We start from the raw sequence: 18,093 nt of genomic DNA, 5'->3' as shown, positions 1-18,093 counted from the left end.
ACGTTTGCCAGAAGGAAAGACCAGCCTCTTCCCTTGCATCTGCTCCATAATGGAAATACAAAGTTACTTAAATAAAATATCTAGTTCTCTTATGGCTGTTTTTGATTATCGATTTTCTTTGTTTATACAACAAACATATACTAACTGGAGTGACAGTTTTAACACATTAGAATATAAAAGTGAAAATAATCATCCGAATTGTGTCTGTACTAAAGATGAGTTTTAAAAGGGACAAGATCCTCTGGTGCTGTAAATCAGCTAGGCTCCATTCGCTTAAACAGAGCTAAGTGCTTTACACCAGCTGAGGATCTGGCCCAAGACACATGACAATTTACGATCACACAGGCAGCACTGCACATTAAGCAGCTGTTTAGAATGAGGAGGTGATGGCTTCTGTGCCGGCAACTAAGCTGCAAATGCTGCTGTGGTGATCTGCCCCTTTAACTATTTGGGCACTCTGTACGCACCAGATGAAGAGCCTCACTTTCATTTGTCCCTGTTCGTTGCCAGAAAAATAAAGCCACCACAGCAAATAGCTGTGTTACTATCAGCTTCCCCTATGTCTATAACCTTTGCTTAGGGTTACCAGATAGCAACTATGAAAAAAAGGGATGGGGATGGGTGGGGAAGGGGGAGTAATAGGCGCCTATATAAGAAAAATTCCCAAAAAACAGGACTGTCCCTTTAAAAATGGGACATCTGGTCACCCTACCTTTGCTGTTAGGTCTAAATGTAACAGCTACTTCTACCTTCCTTGGTGTAGAGGGTCCTCCTTCAGCATGCTCAGTGTAGTTTTGCTGTGCAAGATGGAGGCTGGATTCGGGACCTCCTGTAACCTAAAGATCTGCAGAGATGTTGGGGACAGGCAAGGCTAGGCCAAGAGTAAAGTTGAAGGATTTGCCATTGGATAGATCCTCTGGTCTTTTTGCCCTTGATTAAGTCTGCTGATGATCTGTGAGGATTCCTTCCCCCTCCTCCAAAGATGTCACCACTTCTTATCCGAAATACTTGGACTGCTCATCAGGAACCACATTTTCTGCTACAGGTGAAATATATTCCCCTGTACAAAGGGGAAGCAAATGAGTGAGTGACAATGACTTTGTAGCCTGGTGATTAGGGCACTCCCTGTGGGAGGTGGGAGACCGAAGATCAAGTCCCCGGTCTGGTGAATATTTAATTATTTATACATAGCGGGAAAGCTGAAAGAAACCTACGCCAGAATATCCCATACCTCACTGGTCAGGGCCCTTGCTTGCAAAGTAGAAAACTCAAGTTCAAATCCCTGTCCTGCAGAGGGGGGAGATTGAACCTTGGTTGTGCACATCCCAGATGGGTGCTTTATCCACTGGGTGAAGGTTATAAAGGAGGCTTCCATTACCTCCTTCTCACCTTTTGTGAACCTAGCCCTTTGTTTCCTTTGCTTTTGTATCAAAAAGTGCCTGGAAACACAATGAAATGGTTCATTTTTAGTCAATCAAAACATTTTGTTTGACCCAAAATTCTTTTTTGTTGACTTTTCAATTTGCCCATTTTTTTGGAACACTTCGGTTTTGTTTAGGTCAAACTGAATTTTTTTTCTTGATTTAGCTCTGCCAGAGGAAAAAAACAGTTATTCATCTAGGTTTAGCCATGACCCCTATACACCCCTTTTGCAGGGCTTTCTTGTAATGAATTTCATATCATGGCCCTTTCCCTCCTTCACACTACACTCAACTCTTTTGGCCTTTGTGGAGGTAGCATGGAACCCAGTTAAGTCTTGTACGGGATGTAGAGTTCCCTTGCATGCCTAGTATATAGACACCATCTACAACAGAACTTGGCTTGGCTCCTTTGATGCTAGAATAATTTCACCCTAAGTACTTGGACCTTATAAAAACTGAACTTTAGTGTAGTGTGGAGGTTTTAAGGATAAGAAGTGGAGCTTTAAATGAATTATACCATTAATGATCTGGATGATGGGATGAGTTGCACCCTCAGCAAGTTCGCGGATGACACTAAGCTGGGGGGAGAGGTAGATATACTGGAGGGTAGGGACAGGGTCCAGTGATGTAGACAAATTGGAGGATTGGGCCAAATGATAAGGTTCAACAAGGATAAGTGCAGACCAACTGGCTAAATGGCAGTTCTTCAGAAAGGACCTTGACAAGAACCTGGATGAGAGTCAACATGTGCCTTGTTGCCAAGAACACTAACAGCATATTGGCTGCATTAGTAGGAGCTTTCCAGCAGATCAAGGGAAGTGATTATTTCCCTCTATTCGGCACTGGTGACGCCACATCTGAAGTATTGCATTCAGTTTTGGGCCCCCCACTACAGAAAGGATGTGGACAAATTGGAAAGAATCCAGCAGAAGGCAATGAAAATTTTAGGGGGTTGGGGCACATGACTTATGAGAAGAGGCTGAGGGAACTGGGCTTATTTAGTCTGCAGAAGAGAAGAGTGAGGGGGCATTTGATAGCAGCCTTCAACTACCTGAAGGGGGGTTCCAAAGAGGATGGAGCTAAGTTGATCTCAGTGGTGGTAGATGACAAAAGAAGGAGCAGTGGTCTCAAGTTGCAGTGGGGGTGGTCTAGGTTGGATATTAGGAAAAAAACAATTTCACTAGGAATAGTGAAACACTGGGATGGGTTACCTAGGGAAGTGGTGGAATCTCCATCCTTAGAGCTTTTTAAGGCCTGGATTGACAAAGCCCTGGCTGGGATAGTTTAGTTGGGGTTGGTCCTGCTTTGAGCAGGGGGTTGGACTTGATGACCTCCTGAGTTCTCTTGCAACCCTAGTCTTCTGTGATTCTATGATATCTGTCATCCTCTTTCCTGTGGCATGAAAATATTTAACCAATTAGACCACCCATTATAATGAGATAAACACTTCAGTGTACTTTCCTTTGTTATTTTTAGTTTATTTTTATTTATTTATTTATCTTAAGTGTATTACTAGTGAAAGATGCCATACTGGCAATACACAAAGATAATGTCCTTTACTGATCCACAGAACAGACTCAGTACATACAGAGGCATGGACAGTGCAGCCTCACCAGTGCTGCTAATGTGCATCAAATGTAACCTGAGGCATGACCTCTAGGGCAACAGGGTATTTCATTATCTGTGTCTTCTGTCTTTCTTTTGGAGACTGCCAACAAAGATGCCAGTTGTAATAGCAGCTATGATCATGTGGGGATCTGTCTATTAGGACCCGGCTTTGGATCACCACATTTGTCACAGAGACAACAAACTAGCCATCAGCTGCTAATGACTTACCAACCTGGACAGGACCTTGAGAGCTAGAGGTGAAAGGTTCTTAACCTCATTATCAATCTTTTCTGCCATCAAGTTTGCCTCTCGCATTGTTATTTATGGGCAGAAATCATAGTTTGAACAATCATTTGAGCACAACTGTATTTCTATTTATGATTTTCTGGGTTTTGAAAAATGCATTTAGAGGGAAACTGAGCTTCAAACAAGACTTGGATGGAAACATCTATTTAACCTTTTAGGGGCTCATTCTGCAAAGTGCCAGCCACCTTCATATCCCATTTAGGTCCATGGGAATTGAGGGCATTCCGTACCCTTCCGGATTGTGCTCTTAGTGAGGAAAATAGGTTAATGATATATATGCTGTCTTTTCCCACCTATTATATAATTGACCATATTATGTCACTGAGTGCATTTATTACACACACACACACATATGCCAAATAGTATAAAATTTTAAGGTTATTTTTTGCAAGCCGAAATTAGTTAAACCAGGATATTAGAACACTCCAATGGGAGCTAGTTAAAGAAAAAATCTGTTTGTAGTACTCTTAGTACTGATGTCACAGGCACAGCAAGGACATGACAAGGAGGAGTCAGATTACAGTAAGAATGGGCAGTGCAGCATGCAGCCAGAGTAAAAGCTAAATCAGACCGGGATTGTATCAGGGATAAGACTGCCTGCAAAGCACTCATCCTGAGGAGGCACACTACTCACTCACTGTTCCTATGCTGGGAAATTTCCACGCAATGTAGAATGAAAGAGCTCTGTTTTACATGTCAGCCCTGTGCGGGAGCTAATGCTGAATACACAGCGGTGGGATTCTGACTGCATGATTAATGAGAAACATCATGTATTTTGGTAAGTGTTAACTATGATGATGTAATTCTGCTTCTGCTCACATCTTATCAATAGGAGTAATTATTTAAAATTTTAGATGCAAGAACATTTCATGCTGGCACGCACCTAAAACTGACAACTAGAAAACCACATTGGTTGTGCAGTTTAAAAAGGAACCTATTGTCTTAGAAAGGATTCTGTTTGAATGGGTTATGGCTTAATGCTAGCTGCTGAAAAAATATGAACTCACCCGACAGTTTGTTTTAAATGAACTTGTGTTTCATCTGCTCAAGGGGGGGATGAAGAATTGATGTGAAGCATGGGAAGTTACAGACAAACTTAGTGAAATATATAATCTACTATTGCATGGTTTATGTTTGGAAGTCTCAGTAAGTATTAGGTTTTCATTCAGCATTTAGCTCTAAGAATTCTAAGACTGAAAGGAGAAACAATGCTTTATTTGCAATGGTATGTTTACCGAGTACTCTGCACTTTGCAGATCACAGCTATGGGGCTGGCTGCTAGCATACCAGGAATTACATGTAATTTCAAGCCTTTAGAGGTCTCAGAACTGTTAAATATTTGTGCAGAGTTTAGTTTCGTGGCTTGATGGAAATCTTCCTTAGGTTTGCAGCTGAACTGGCTGCATACCCAAAAACATGCTGGATCTTGGATATGTGTTACTAATGTAGTGCTGCAATACAGTGCTGAGATGTACAATCACACTGTAATACTGCAACTTAATGACGGAAAATATTTTTAAAAATGTGACGAAAGGGAGGAAAATCCTATCCTTTTATATTTGAAGTCTTATGCAACATTGGTATTAATGTATTGCTGCACAATATCTGTTAATGAACAGAACTGGAGGATTTCTGGGACATTCAGCAGCTTTCTCTGTTTATTAAATCAACAGTTCACTTTAAGTGTAAAGTATTTCTTTGATATTATGATTGACTGTGAGTGCTATACTGTACATAGTAGTGTAGCCATTATTTCCTTATTTTCTTTACCATCCTTAAAAATATAGGGGGGAAGGGCCCCCAACTTATTTACTAAAGCTGACGTCCGTCAGGTGCCTTGAAAGCAACTGTGATTTTGCTGTAAATTGTCATAATAGAAAAGATATTTTAAATTACTGGCAGAAATAGCCACCTTCAAAGATTAATTTCCTCTTATATAGCCTCAGAAGAGTGGGAATAGATCACTTATGTACATTGACTGAACTATTGTTTATGCCATAAACATTTTAGGTTTGAGTGAATTGGATAATTTTGATTGTCTCCTTATTAAAAACAACTTGGCATTAGGATTTGCTTTATTTTTTTATTTGGCTTGTTTTTATATCACTGCAAGTGCTTAATGTTTTCTTTACAGTAAGCTTTGCATTGATTGCCTGCTTAGTTGGGGTAAGACTTTCTGGTTGACTATAGTTGTAAGGATTAGAAGTATTGGGTAGAGGTCAGCTGTACTATCTTAAATTAAAATGTATCTGCTGTTTTAATGACATTTTCATATCTACGTAACATGGGTCAGTCAGTGTTTACTAATGTTTTGCCATTCCAAACTGAGTGTACTGCCCAGTGATTTACATGGTAATTTGTTTAATTGTGTAATTTAAGTTTTTAATGGGGAAAACTGAAATGTGTCCTGCTTCATAGGAAACCTCTCTTCTGAGGGTTCAACTACAGTTTCTATTACACAAGTTTTCAGTATGCTTTGTTCAGCCTGAAACTTCAAGTAACATTAGTATAAAATTGGCTTCCTATTCTCCTCCTTTTGGGTAACAAACCATGCTCTCGGGGCGAATGGCACATTCATCTACAGCTATTCTAGGCAGTCTCATACTCCAACTGTCAGAAACCTAAAAGTTCACCTGCTATAGTAGAGTATTGTACTGGTACTAAGCAATACTGCACAAACCCAAATGAAAGCAGAGTAGTGTACATCACACACACACTAAGACCTAAAACTGAACCTTGTGCTCTATCCACCATTTACACAAAATAGACATTTTATAGTTTATGCTTAATTTACTGTAGTATTTTTTTTATTTTGCTTCCAACTTTAAAAAAAAAACTTTCATGCTGCTGTTTTTTGGAATGTCTATTAGTGTGATATTAATCTACTTTCAGACTAAAATAGGTGATATTAATCTACTTTCAGACTAACATATACATACACCCCGGATTGCAGGGGTGTATGTACATGTTTTACTTGCTTCATTAGGCCTTACCAGCTAACTGATGCTGGTGTAAGGTAGTATGATGGTAGAGCATGTCCTATGCTGCGTGCCAAGTAAATATTAAAATAATTCCCATGAAAAAATCTAAACCCTTTCCCTCTGGAAATATGATTTTTACATAGTAAATATGGTTCTCTTCTATCAAAGCCAGGTTACTGAATGCAGGAAGAAGTCAATAACTGTGCACTTCACTATATTTAAACCTGCAACACCCAAGAAAATTTTGTGTAGATATTGTATATATAGATCCATTATATAGCGTAAAACTTAGCTTTCAAATGATCAAACTAATGGACGCTCTTAATGACTTAAGCTACACTATTGCTTTCTATTGGAATTTCAATACAGTGATTTCAGGAACTGTTAATTTTCACTCACTGTGCTGTGATGTAGAGTTTGCTGTTCAGTCACTGTGGATACTTTTGTTACCTATTCTACTGACTGTCCATTCAACATTTTGAGTTGAATATGAGTTGTGGAATTAAAATAAAAAAAACAAACCACAACCCTACCTGGCAATGTATTTGGAGTTTGTGGAAACTAAATGAAAATAGTAAATACTCGTGAAGTATTTTGTAACTAAATATTTTACATTGTTTAAAAAAAAAACCTTTTGTCAAAGATGATTATCAGGTTAATAATTTAGCAACCGATAAAAGTCTCTGCTGTGAACTTTCTCCACAGATTAGAGGAGAGAGACTGTGGGTGGTTGTCAGTGTCACAGAGCTGATGTTGCAAAGTGGTTACAGGGGATCTGCTCCAGTTCTGTACCATAATTTCTGATTAAGGCAGAAGCATTGTTATGACTGACAGATTATTTGCTCCTGTGTGCCAAGTCTGTTTTAAAATAAGATCCAGTTTGGGATTGCTACCGCAGTTTAGCTCCCTCTCCTAGCACCATGAATTTATATCACCCCAGCATGATCATATGGGCCAGTGAGTAGAGCCTGCTTATTTTTCAGCACCATTGTAATGGTCATTGTTGCTGCTGGTTGGGTCAAAATATATATTTGAGGCAAGGTTGTTGGGTCTAGATGTGATGTGAAGTTCATTCTTTTCAGGCAGGAGATGAAGCCGCTGGGAGGGCATTTTAAGAGGGTTATACATGGTCGTGAGCTAGCAGCACATTACATGATTGTCAACCAGGGGATACGCTGCAGTGGTATTGCAGTTCAGGGACCATGAACACTGTTCCTGAGAATCCAGTAAACCTGCAAAGGAATGGAGGGAAAGATTTTTAAAACAGATTAACACAAACTTTAATTAAAAATGAAAAAAGTGGAACATTTTGCAGTGATGTGTGACTGATTGAGGGTGGAGATAATATTCTGTAAGGGTCAAATTAATAAATAAAAAGAACAAATAGGAAAAATCCCTAATTCTAGGCAACCTGAAATTCCATCACATTTCTGTTTGCACATTGGCCATTTCCATGTCCAGTTTTATTTTCCAGCAAACGTAGTATTTTGTTTGCATTTGACGGTACCACTCTGAGTATCACTTTTTACTCCTGGAACCATTTCTTGAAAGAGAAATTCATATTGGATGAGTCATGAAGGAAAAAATGCTCCTGGAATCTCACAGGTTCTTGAAAGAAAATACATATTGTAAAAAATGAAATAAATCTTTCACAGCAGTTTTAGTGAAAACATTTTAACAGTTGCCACTTTGTTTTTAGAAGGTTGTGATGTATATGCTAGATTAGATGTAGCAGAGTCCTCCCTCACTAGTTCTTTTTATCTTCATGTAAGGAAGGATGAATCAGTGAGCATCTTTAAGATCACACTTCTAAAAAAATATGAAAAACTATTGATACTGGGTTATGCACTGTACTGTAGGTTATCATCAGCCATATCCAATAAAAAGTGTAGTTAATAGATAAAGAATGCTGAATATGACAGAAGAATGTAGTTGAGAAGAGCCAAAGTATAGTCTCCTGAAATCTAAAGAAGCCTTATATTTATACTGAGAACTTGACAGTGTATATGTCTTTACAGAGTACTCGTCTTCTGGAAAGTGAAGTTCATATCTTGAAACTTGAAGAATCAATTAACACACAAATACCTAAAATAATAATAATTATAAATCCTGCTAGATACTTACCCAGTGCTGTGGTGTGTTCTATGCCTCCATTCAGATATCATGAAAGCTGGTTGTTAAAAGTTTCTTTAACTGGTTGCAATATACTTATGGAAATGTGGTGCGTGTCTATTTGAGAGATAAGTTCCCAAATTCAAGAGAAATTGTGGCTCCCAAGGTTATCCCTTTCTGGGTGGCATAATTGTTCCAAGAACAAATGCAAAATTTAAATTAGTGCTTTCTTGCTTCATTAGAGAACATTTGGTCACAGCTGCTTTTGACTGCGCCTCCCTTAACAGCAAATGTGTTTGTGTGTATTTGCTTTAACTGTGATGAATGGAGTTTTCCTTGTTTCGGGCCCAATCATATATCCTGCTCAGGAGAATCTTTCACCGCTGTTACACAATGCAGAGTCAGTCCCATAGCAACCAGCTACCATCTCTCACTTTTCTTAGTCCTATCTGTGTAGGATTCATAATTTTTTTTCCTTCCAAATGATATTTAATACAAATTCTTTATCATAAAATACTTTAAAATAGGAATGTAGCATTTGACTCCAGAATTCTGTTTGAGTCATATGGCTTCTACTTCTATGTATCTGTGTTGAAATAAAAATATATGAAATTTTTATTATATGGCGTAGCCTGTTCGCAATTATAGAAATTCTTGCAGTTGCAAAAATGTTATCAGGTTACAAGAATCCTTTCAAAGCCTCTGGCTCTCATTATGGCAGAGAGAACAGTGATAAAAAAGCAGAAATGTATTTGGACTTTGATTTTGAGAAAGGGAATGTTTCAGTTTGGTATTAGACCATGAAAAGTTCTTAAAATACAGCAAAGGTCATACAGTCTTTATTTTTAAAAAGGGGTTATTACATATCATTTACTGCAAAGATTAGTTTTGCAACTGAATTTCACAGTTGATTGGTAGCATTAAGGGAAAATGCAGCATAAGAGGTTGGCTAAAAATATCAAAACCTAAAGTGCTTGAGATCCTAGTTGAGTCAAATTGCTAGGGTTGAAAATGGGAAGAAGCTTTGCTCTCTTGCAGTATTAAGTATTTTATAGCAGAATCACATATTGTAAGTCAGCCTGTATTGAGCACAAACACACATTTCCACAAAATCTATATGGGGCTGCAAAATCTAATGTATATAAAATATTCTAGCTCCATGTTGCACCCACGTCTCTTTACCCCTTTCATTTTCCTCTTATCTCTCATTTTGCTTTGTCTAAGGCTAACACCATCATAAACATGGCATGGCAAGACACTAATCAAGAGAGTTTAGACTCAAGTTCTTGCCAATGTCAAAGGAAAAACAAACATAATTGCAGTTTGAAATTTGGATTATTAAGGACGTTACTGTGTCTTGATAGCATTATGAGTACATCTGCCCTGTGTCTGCCTTTATGCTTAGAAGTTACGATGATTAGAAGCTTCTATCATTAAGAAAGAAGCTAAGACTTCTGTAGTAGATGTTTATGGCTTTTAAATAAAAATGTTTGTTAATTTTTCACTTTCCAGTTTAGTAAGGCTAACAACTGTTTAAAAATATAAACACTATGGTTATAACATTCTATTCAATCTGTTAATTTTTTAAACAACTGGACTGAATGGTCAAATCAGTGGTTTGGAAATTAAGGGAAAACGGTCATCATTGTGGGGTCAGATTCAGATAGTCTTTCTCAAGTTGAGTAACACCTCACTCCATATCTAGTCACATTGATTTCAAAGTCTAGAATCAGAATCTTGCTGTCTTCAAATACAGCTGGAAAAGCTCCTTGGTATTTTATATCTTATGGTATTTTGATCTCGGAGGCAGAGTTACAAGAGACACAAGAATGAGATCACTTTGCAGTGTCTCCTTACTCTGTGTATGACCAGTTGATAGTTTAGTGGGATGCATCAGAATCCAGAGGCTTTGGCTTATATTGAGAATTTGTATTTCGTATAGTGAACGTTTTCTACATAGAATAAAAGGAAATTGGGAAACACATAACTCTTGTTTTCCTTCATAACACAATGTAGATCACAAAGGGCTAGTTGGGGAGAAGTCTATCCCAGTATTATAAAAAATCAAACAAAGCAATGGTTGAGTTTAATTTAATGTTTGATTTCTACTCCATCAGTGTGTGCATTTTTTTTTCCTGTCCTGAAAACTACAGAAGCAGATTCCAGATTGTTCAAATGTTACAAGCCATGGAATTATTGTTCAGTTTCTTTTGTTCTTGTTGACCTTGTTTACTCACAGTTTGTTTACTATGGGGTGCAGTAACTTATGAGGACAGAAGGAAATAATGGCTGTGTTTTCCAATACTGTTACCCATCATTGTGTTAGGGATCAATATTAAAAAAAGCTGAACCTTGACAAGATCTGCAGTTGTAAATGCACAAGGGAGAAGAAAAATAAAAGACTAGCCTTGGCACCACAGTTGAGATCAGTGCTCTTCTTCCTAAGCCAAGACATTTGTCACTAACGACTTGAGACTGTATTGTCTGTATAGTCCAATGTTTAGCAAATGAGTTTTTGTTTGCCAGTATTTACCTGTGAAAGTCAATCCACTCACCTTCTCTCAGGACCAGCCACTTATCGGAAGCATTTAGTCTGTCTGATATGTGACTGTTATATAGCAAGCACAGTGTTTTCCTATTATTATTGGTAAGTGGTGCTGATAGAAGCAGCCAATTCTTCAACAGTATAGGTTATGTGAGCTTGTCTGCTGCTGAGAAGCATTAAAAACAGAAACAACCCCTCCTCAGTACAGCATGTGTTGTTTTTGGTAGCCATAGTTTCAGCCATAAGGAATACTACTACTAAGAATATTAATAATAAAAAATAATAAAAAACACACCTAAAAGTTTCTCAGAAATGCACAGCTTACTCTTGCAGTTTACAGGTCCAGTAAAGATACGTTCTTACAAGCCAAACAGACTGTAGAATGGGGAGTATGTTTATGTATGTGTGTGCCACAAAGTATTTTCATACTGTTTCTCCTCTCTCTCTCTCTCTCTCTCTCTCTCTCTGAAGGAATGCCAGGCAGGCAAGTATCGGTGCCCTAGGGCTATTTTTATGGAATATTTTCAATACCCTGTTACACATTTAGCACCAAGACATGAAGTAATAATTTAACAAACATTGTTCTACTAATCCTGACCACAAACTCTAAACCCTGCAATACTGAGTATTTAATCTACCATGCCACATGCGGTAGTGTGTCATTTACACTAACCACATAATAATATTTCATTTCCATTGGACCAAATCCTGAGAGGTGCTGAGTACTTGCAATTCCTATTGGCCATTACAATATGGTATAATACTTTCCCTTTTTTTCCTGAGAGACCATGAACTAACTCCTTTTTAAAATGAGACTTTTAAGCCTTTTTTATTTCAGATGGGCTATTGATTTTAATTTATAGTTTTTATAGTGATTTTAACTGTAGCTTTGATCTTGCATGTTTTTAGGCTTGGACTGAATAGTTGTTTTATTCTAGACCATCAATGATATTTTTGTACATTGATGAAAGTGGACAGATACTGAGGGGTGACAAGCAGCTACCCAGCACTTGGCATTCCCACTGACTGGGCGCTTTTAGAATCAGCCAGATGCTCAACATCCCTCAGGATTTGTCTCACAGTGCAGCATGTTGTGGAAGTAGGTCTAGTCAGACCTACCGAAGTGGGATTAGTGTTCTAGTGCAGACTGCTGGAGCTCAGCTAATAACTCTCTCCAGGCACATCACTAGTTTCCAGCAGTGCTGGGGTTCACAATTTATAATCCAGCGGCTGTACAGGGATACATTGTGGTACTTACGCAGCAGATATAAAACCTACTTTACAATAAAACAAACATAGATTAAAAAACTGAGAACACATAGAAAAAACCCAGCAATTAAAGTCACTGTAAAACCCACGAATGCAATCAAAATGCAGTTCCAGAAGGCCACATGAAATAAAAGAAAAAAAATCTACCTTAAAAGGGGTTAAAAGTGCCATGTCTTTCGTATTGCAAAGCAGAAGGTAAACCTATTACAGCTCTGGGTCTACAGAGGCAAAAAGATAGACTGATAACCCACCTGCCCCTGTAAGACTCTGGTCACCACAAAAAATTGATTAATTTTTCCATTAATGACTAATTGGGCACATCGCTATGGTCAGTTGCAAAGATCAGCATTCAGAGAAGAAAATTAATTTAAATGGTCTAGCATTACCCTCATGAAGTCAATGTACAGTGATGTTGACACCTAGACAATAATACATAAAGGCCATTAACGTCTTTACATTGTTTATGCTTTTACCACCTACATTTTAATCTAAAATAGAAATTTGAACAAACTGAAGTGAATCCAGTTGTGAGAGGAAATTATCTTTAATATAGAGCTATTACCGTTAACAGTAAATGTCAATGGGTACCACTAGAACTGGGTGGGCATTTCCCATTAATATTCCAACAAATATTTAACTGAGTTTCCTATGATTGTGTTCTCACAACTTTTGTGATTGTTTTCTGTGAATTTCTAGCCAGATACGTTTACTAGCAGGAACATTTCACAGAACCAGCAAATTGTAATGAAATATTGTGTAATATTTGCAGAAAACTAATTTTAATTTTATAATAAAATCAACAAAAATGATTTTAAGATTCATCCAGGCATGAAACAGAAATTATGCCATATGACCTTGGTGTCCAAACAACAAAGCTCGAATGCTGAGTACGTTGCAACAAATGGGATTTCAAACACAAGCAGCAAGTTAAGAATTATTTGGTGTATATTCTGGCATTTCAAATACCTTTAAGAAGAATCACAAACAAAAATAAATCATATTCATCAGATGTTATTAGCCCAGCGCTAGGAAGCTAAAAGTGAGATGAGTATCACAATATTCCACAATATATAGAAGAGTAGATACAGTGATCACTGTTAAAACTTTCCAGGTTGCCTTAAATAAATACAGTTGCTTCAATATGTACAGTATTCTTCAATTAGACCATAGTAAGTACCATATTTGGAACTTTAGGTAATACTGCAAATACATAGGTAGCTTCATCAGTTCATCTCAAACAAAACTGGTTTTTAAGGTTGACCACTGCATGGGGTATGTGGCAACAGTTGACAGATACCTTTCTGTTACAAAATAAGCTATTAATTCTTGGAGTCCTTAGGTAAAAGGGCAGCTGTCTATGTTGGATTTGATTTCTAATGAAAGAGTCCTTCTCTTCAGCAATAGGGGAGGTATGGGGAGGAGGAAATAATCATTATTTGTAATGAACTGTAGACTGTGTTGTAAAGAGATGGCTTCAAATCAATTCTGCACACTGTACCTAATCCTGCAGTCCCTGAGCAGGCAAAACTCCCATTGGCTCCAGTTGAATGGGAAATTTGCTTTTGTTGGGAACGATGGATCAGGGCTACTCTAATTAAAGTGATTGTAAAATAATTGGTAACAATTGTTAAGCATTGTAGCTTCAGTACAAATGTTTAAAATGTTAATTGAATGTTCTTTAAAGATCCTGAATCGATGACCTAGAGACTGAAACCCCACATTTCTAAAAAGATAAAGTTGGCTATAATCAAAGCTTTTCTGTCTATAGCCCTCCTGCCTGAGTACCTTAAGATTTTATTGTGGGGGGTCCGTGTTTAATGGTAAGATGGTAGTTCAGTTTCCATGCCTGTTAAAGCTTTGGGCCCCTGTGCTGAGATTGCCAGTGCATAACAAATAGTGCCAACTGGGTGGTTTTTTGTCTTTGAGGAAGTGACTTCAGACACCAAATCATTTTCTAAAAGTCCACAAGGAGCTTTGAAATCACAATAAATTTCAATGATTATTACTATTCATGATTTTATCTGTTCCAAGCAACAGTTCAACCCAAGTCACATTTGACCTACTGGCAACAATCTGAAAGGCTCCATGTAACATTTTAAGACATCTGAATCATTCACTTCCTCACATAAATATATATTCCTGTCAGGGCCGGTGCAAGGATGTTTTGCGCCCTAGACAAAACTTCCACCTTACGCAGCCCCTCCCCCCCCCCGCCCTGAGGCGCCTCCTCCCCCCACGCAGCAGCTGCCCCACTCCGCCGGGAGGCGCCCCCCCCACAGCAGCTACCCCCTCCACCCTGAGGCGCCCCCCTTGCGGCAGCTCCCCACTCTCTGCCCTGAGGCACCCCCCCGCCCCAGCTCACCCCTGCTCCAAGCATGAGCATGAGCACCCCGAGCACGCCGTGGGTGCTTCACTTCTCCCGCCTCCCAGGCTTGCGTTGCCAATCAGCTTAGGCGCCGCAAGCCTGGGAGGCGGGAGAAGTGAAGCAGCCACAGCGTGCTCAGGGAGGAGACGGGGCAGGGGTGAGCTGAGGTGGGGAGTTCCCCTGCGTGCCGCCCCCCCCCAATTGCTGCAGGCGGCCCTTCCCGCACTCCCCTGCCCCAGCTCCCTCCGCCTAAATGCCGGCGGCGACTGGGGCAGCCGAAGATCCAGCCACCGCGGTCACTGCTGAAGAACATGGCGCCCCCCAAATCCTAGCACCCTAGGCAACTGCCTAGGTCGCCTAAATGGTTGCACCGGCCCTGATTCCTGTATCATTGTCTTCCATTCTCTTAAAATCTGAAAACTAATGTTATTGCCCTTTTAAAAATGTTATACTTAGTAAAGAGTGATCTTTTTTTTCTTTTGCTGCTTATGAGCAGGGTCCAGGTCAGCTGCCCTTATTCACAAGAGTAGTCCTGATTGAAACCAGTTAATTTCAATGGGAAAACTTACCAGGTTATGACTTCACATATGTAGGGGTTGCCAGAATGGGTCACGCTGGCTTCTTCTTACTTGTTTATCAACATTATTGGTGGTATCATTAAATATATCAATTCACTTCAAAGAACAGACTTTGTTGATTATCTGGTGCTTCTTCACTAGCTCACAGGCAATAAGTGGAAAGAAAAGCTATTGGTTTATGTTTTTAATTTTTTCTTGTAAGCAGAAGGGTCTTAACATTTGTCTAATACTGTCACCTGTTTAAGATTACACTTGCAAATCATACAAACACTCGTTTTCAGGGGTTTGCAACTCAGCCAGAAAATGTTGTAGTTGGATGAAACTTGATTTTAGTCTCCAAACCAAAATTTTAACATTTCCAGTTGTGTGTTTGAAGTGTATTAAAAACATCAACAAAAAAGGGTTTTTTAGTGAGAGAACTGTTTTTACTCATCACCGGAAAGTGGCTTTGACTTTTAAAGGAGTCATTTTTGAGAGGTTAAGCCATGTTACAGTGCTTTAAAATTTTGTGGGGAGAAAAAATACATCATAGTGGAAAAAGTGTATAACAAGAGGTCCAGGCATGTGCAAAGTGGGGAAAAAAAAGGTGAAAAATAAAATTAAAGAACAAAAAATTCCCATATCACTCAGTTACTCTCTCTCTCTCACACACACACACACACACACACACACACACACACACACACACACACACACACACACACACACACAATGTATGCACAGACATGTAGATTACTTTATATTACATGTTGTCACAGGGATAGTTGGCCCTTTAAGGGGGTGGGACTCAGCTGTACCTTATGCCAGGCTCAGCCTTCCTCCCCATGTGAAGAGAACAAGTCCCGGGATCATGTAATAGAAACTTGTGACTGAGAGCCAAGGCAGCTGGAGTTAAGGAAGGGACAGGAAGGAGCAGAAAGAGAGATTCTCTTTAGCTTCCCAGTAGAGGCCCTGGGCTAGGCAAAATGATTTGATTTATATGTTGAGTTCAGGGCTGGATTTAGGGGCAGGTGGTGCCAGGCTTGGGGGGTACTGGGCTTGGGGTGCTGTTTTTGTTGGTGATGACAAAAGGGAAAATAGATTGTTTGAAGTAAAATGTTTCAGGTCTTCCATATGTGGATTCATTTTTCACTAACCTCCTAGAATGTTCTGGACCTTTGTAGAATCTCATGGAACCTTCCAGACTTTCTGAGAACTACATTTTCCTTGAACCTCCTAGAATATTGTCAGCCATGCCCTTGCCGGTATATAAGGGGAGGGACAGGCTTATATGACAGACATAAATCATGCATGCAAATTGTGCATGACAGTTGTGAAATGGGCTACAAATGCAATACAAAATAAGGTATTCACAAGTTTAACAAATGGCGTGGGGGGAGCTGGTCTAGGGCTGGTCCTGGTTGAATTTGTGTAAAACTGTTTTAATTTGGAGAAATAAAATTCAACTCTGAAGAGAATGGACTGAAATGCTGCTGATACTGGTGGGAGTGATTTTTGATGCACTTGCTGGTGAGTTGGCCCAATGTCTTACATATGTTTTCAATATTAGTATCAGAAAATGTGTTCTAATTGACTAGTATGTATACTGCAGTATGAACAATTATAGCTTCTGATAACCAGAGTAGAAAAACCCATTTATTATTTATGCCAGCTGTTAATGTATGTCTTTCCAATATGTATTTCCAATAGTGCAGGCGGATTCTTGCATCACTTCAGAGCAAGGTTCTTCCGGGGTGGATTCAGTCAAAGTTTGGGGCCTATGTTATGTCTGTCTTAGAAATATAGTTGCTTTTCCCCTCTTTTTCTTTTTTTAATGGCATTTTGTAAAGCAATAAATGGAAGACCTGAAGTAGATAAAGTAGTTTATGATACAAACTTGACAGAAGAAAGCCCATTCATGCCAAGTCTAAAACTCTGGTCTTGATCCTGATTCTCAGTTCTCCCTTCTGTTCCAATTCCTCTCTGTGTTTGGAGACAACCTAATTAAAAATGTTTAATAATTTTCTCCTTTTAAAAAAATGTTCTTTTTAGGTTGCTGCATTAGTATCAATGTAATTAAAATATACCATCATGCAAAATATTATATGGAGATTTTCTGCCATGATCAAATATAGGGTCTGATCCTGCTCCCATTGAGTCCAATGGAAAATTAGCCACTGACTTCAATCACAGCAGAACTGAGCCTATGTTGCTGCCCTACATGCAGCATCATACATAATGGCAGGGCATGTGAGAAACAGAAAAAATTCTCCAATATCAAAATTTTGAGTGTGAAATAGTAATGCAAATGTCATGTGAATCAAGCAAATCTGGAGCCCCGCTGTATGCCATTAATCAGGTCTCTCCCACGTACAATAACAAAGCTTCAGGAGTAGGATAATGTTGAGAGTCTTGAGCCTAATGCTGGACTTTCAAAAGTAACTCACTGAACTCTGTGTGTGTGTGTGTGTGTGTGTGTGTGTGTATATATGTAAATGTATATAATATGTATGTAAAGGCCCTAATATTAAAGAGATATGGCCTTTAAGGGGGGGGAATGTTGTCCTGGATTTGAGGGATGTACATACACCCAATCATCCCATCCTACTCCTTATCAGCTGGCATGGCATAGTTGTTTGGAGTGAGAGGAGCCAGTCTATAGTACGAGGATGGAAAAAAGAGAATGTGTCCAGAATTTTGTGGAGGAAGTTGTAGAAATAGTTGATGGAAGGCTCTAGTTAAACAAGGAAAGGGGGAAAATTCCCAGGGCATCCAGTTATCACCACATAGCAGTAAGACGTACTTCTCAGCAGTAAGCAACTTGTGTACTTCAGTTCAGACCATGTGATACTGGAACATGACTGCTGATGATTGTCATTTCAATCTTTTGCCTGTGAGCTGCAGTCTCCAGCATATAGGGAATACCCCG

The 18,093-nt window shown here is 39.0% G+C and overlaps 1 protein-coding gene across 8 annotated transcripts in view; it reads left to right on the top strand.

Annotated features, from left to right (window-relative positions):
* Positions 1-18,093, top strand: part of ZNF385D (zinc finger protein 385D) — a 609,937-nt gene that overhangs the window by 363,196 nt on the left and 228,648 nt on the right. The window contains exon 1 of one of the 8 annotated variants that reach the window (XM_039525577.1): positions 3,912-4,113. The exons of the other annotated variants lie outside the window; for them this stretch is intronic. Within the exon in view, the coding sequence (XP_039381511.1) occupies positions 4,092-4,113 (22 nt within the window). The 5' untranslated portion in view covers positions 3,912-4,091. Of the gene's footprint in view, positions 1-3,911; positions 4,114-18,093 lie in introns of those variants that run through there. 8 annotated transcript variants of the gene reach the window in all.

The sequence above is a fragment of the Mauremys reevesii genome, linkage group 2 (genome assembly GCF_016161935.1).
Source record: "Mauremys reevesii isolate NIE-2019 linkage group 2, ASM1616193v1, whole genome shotgun sequence".
Lineage (NCBI taxonomy): Eukaryota > Metazoa > Chordata > Testudines > Geoemydidae > Mauremys > Mauremys reevesii.
This window is presented reverse-complemented; position numbering and strand designations above follow the sequence as displayed.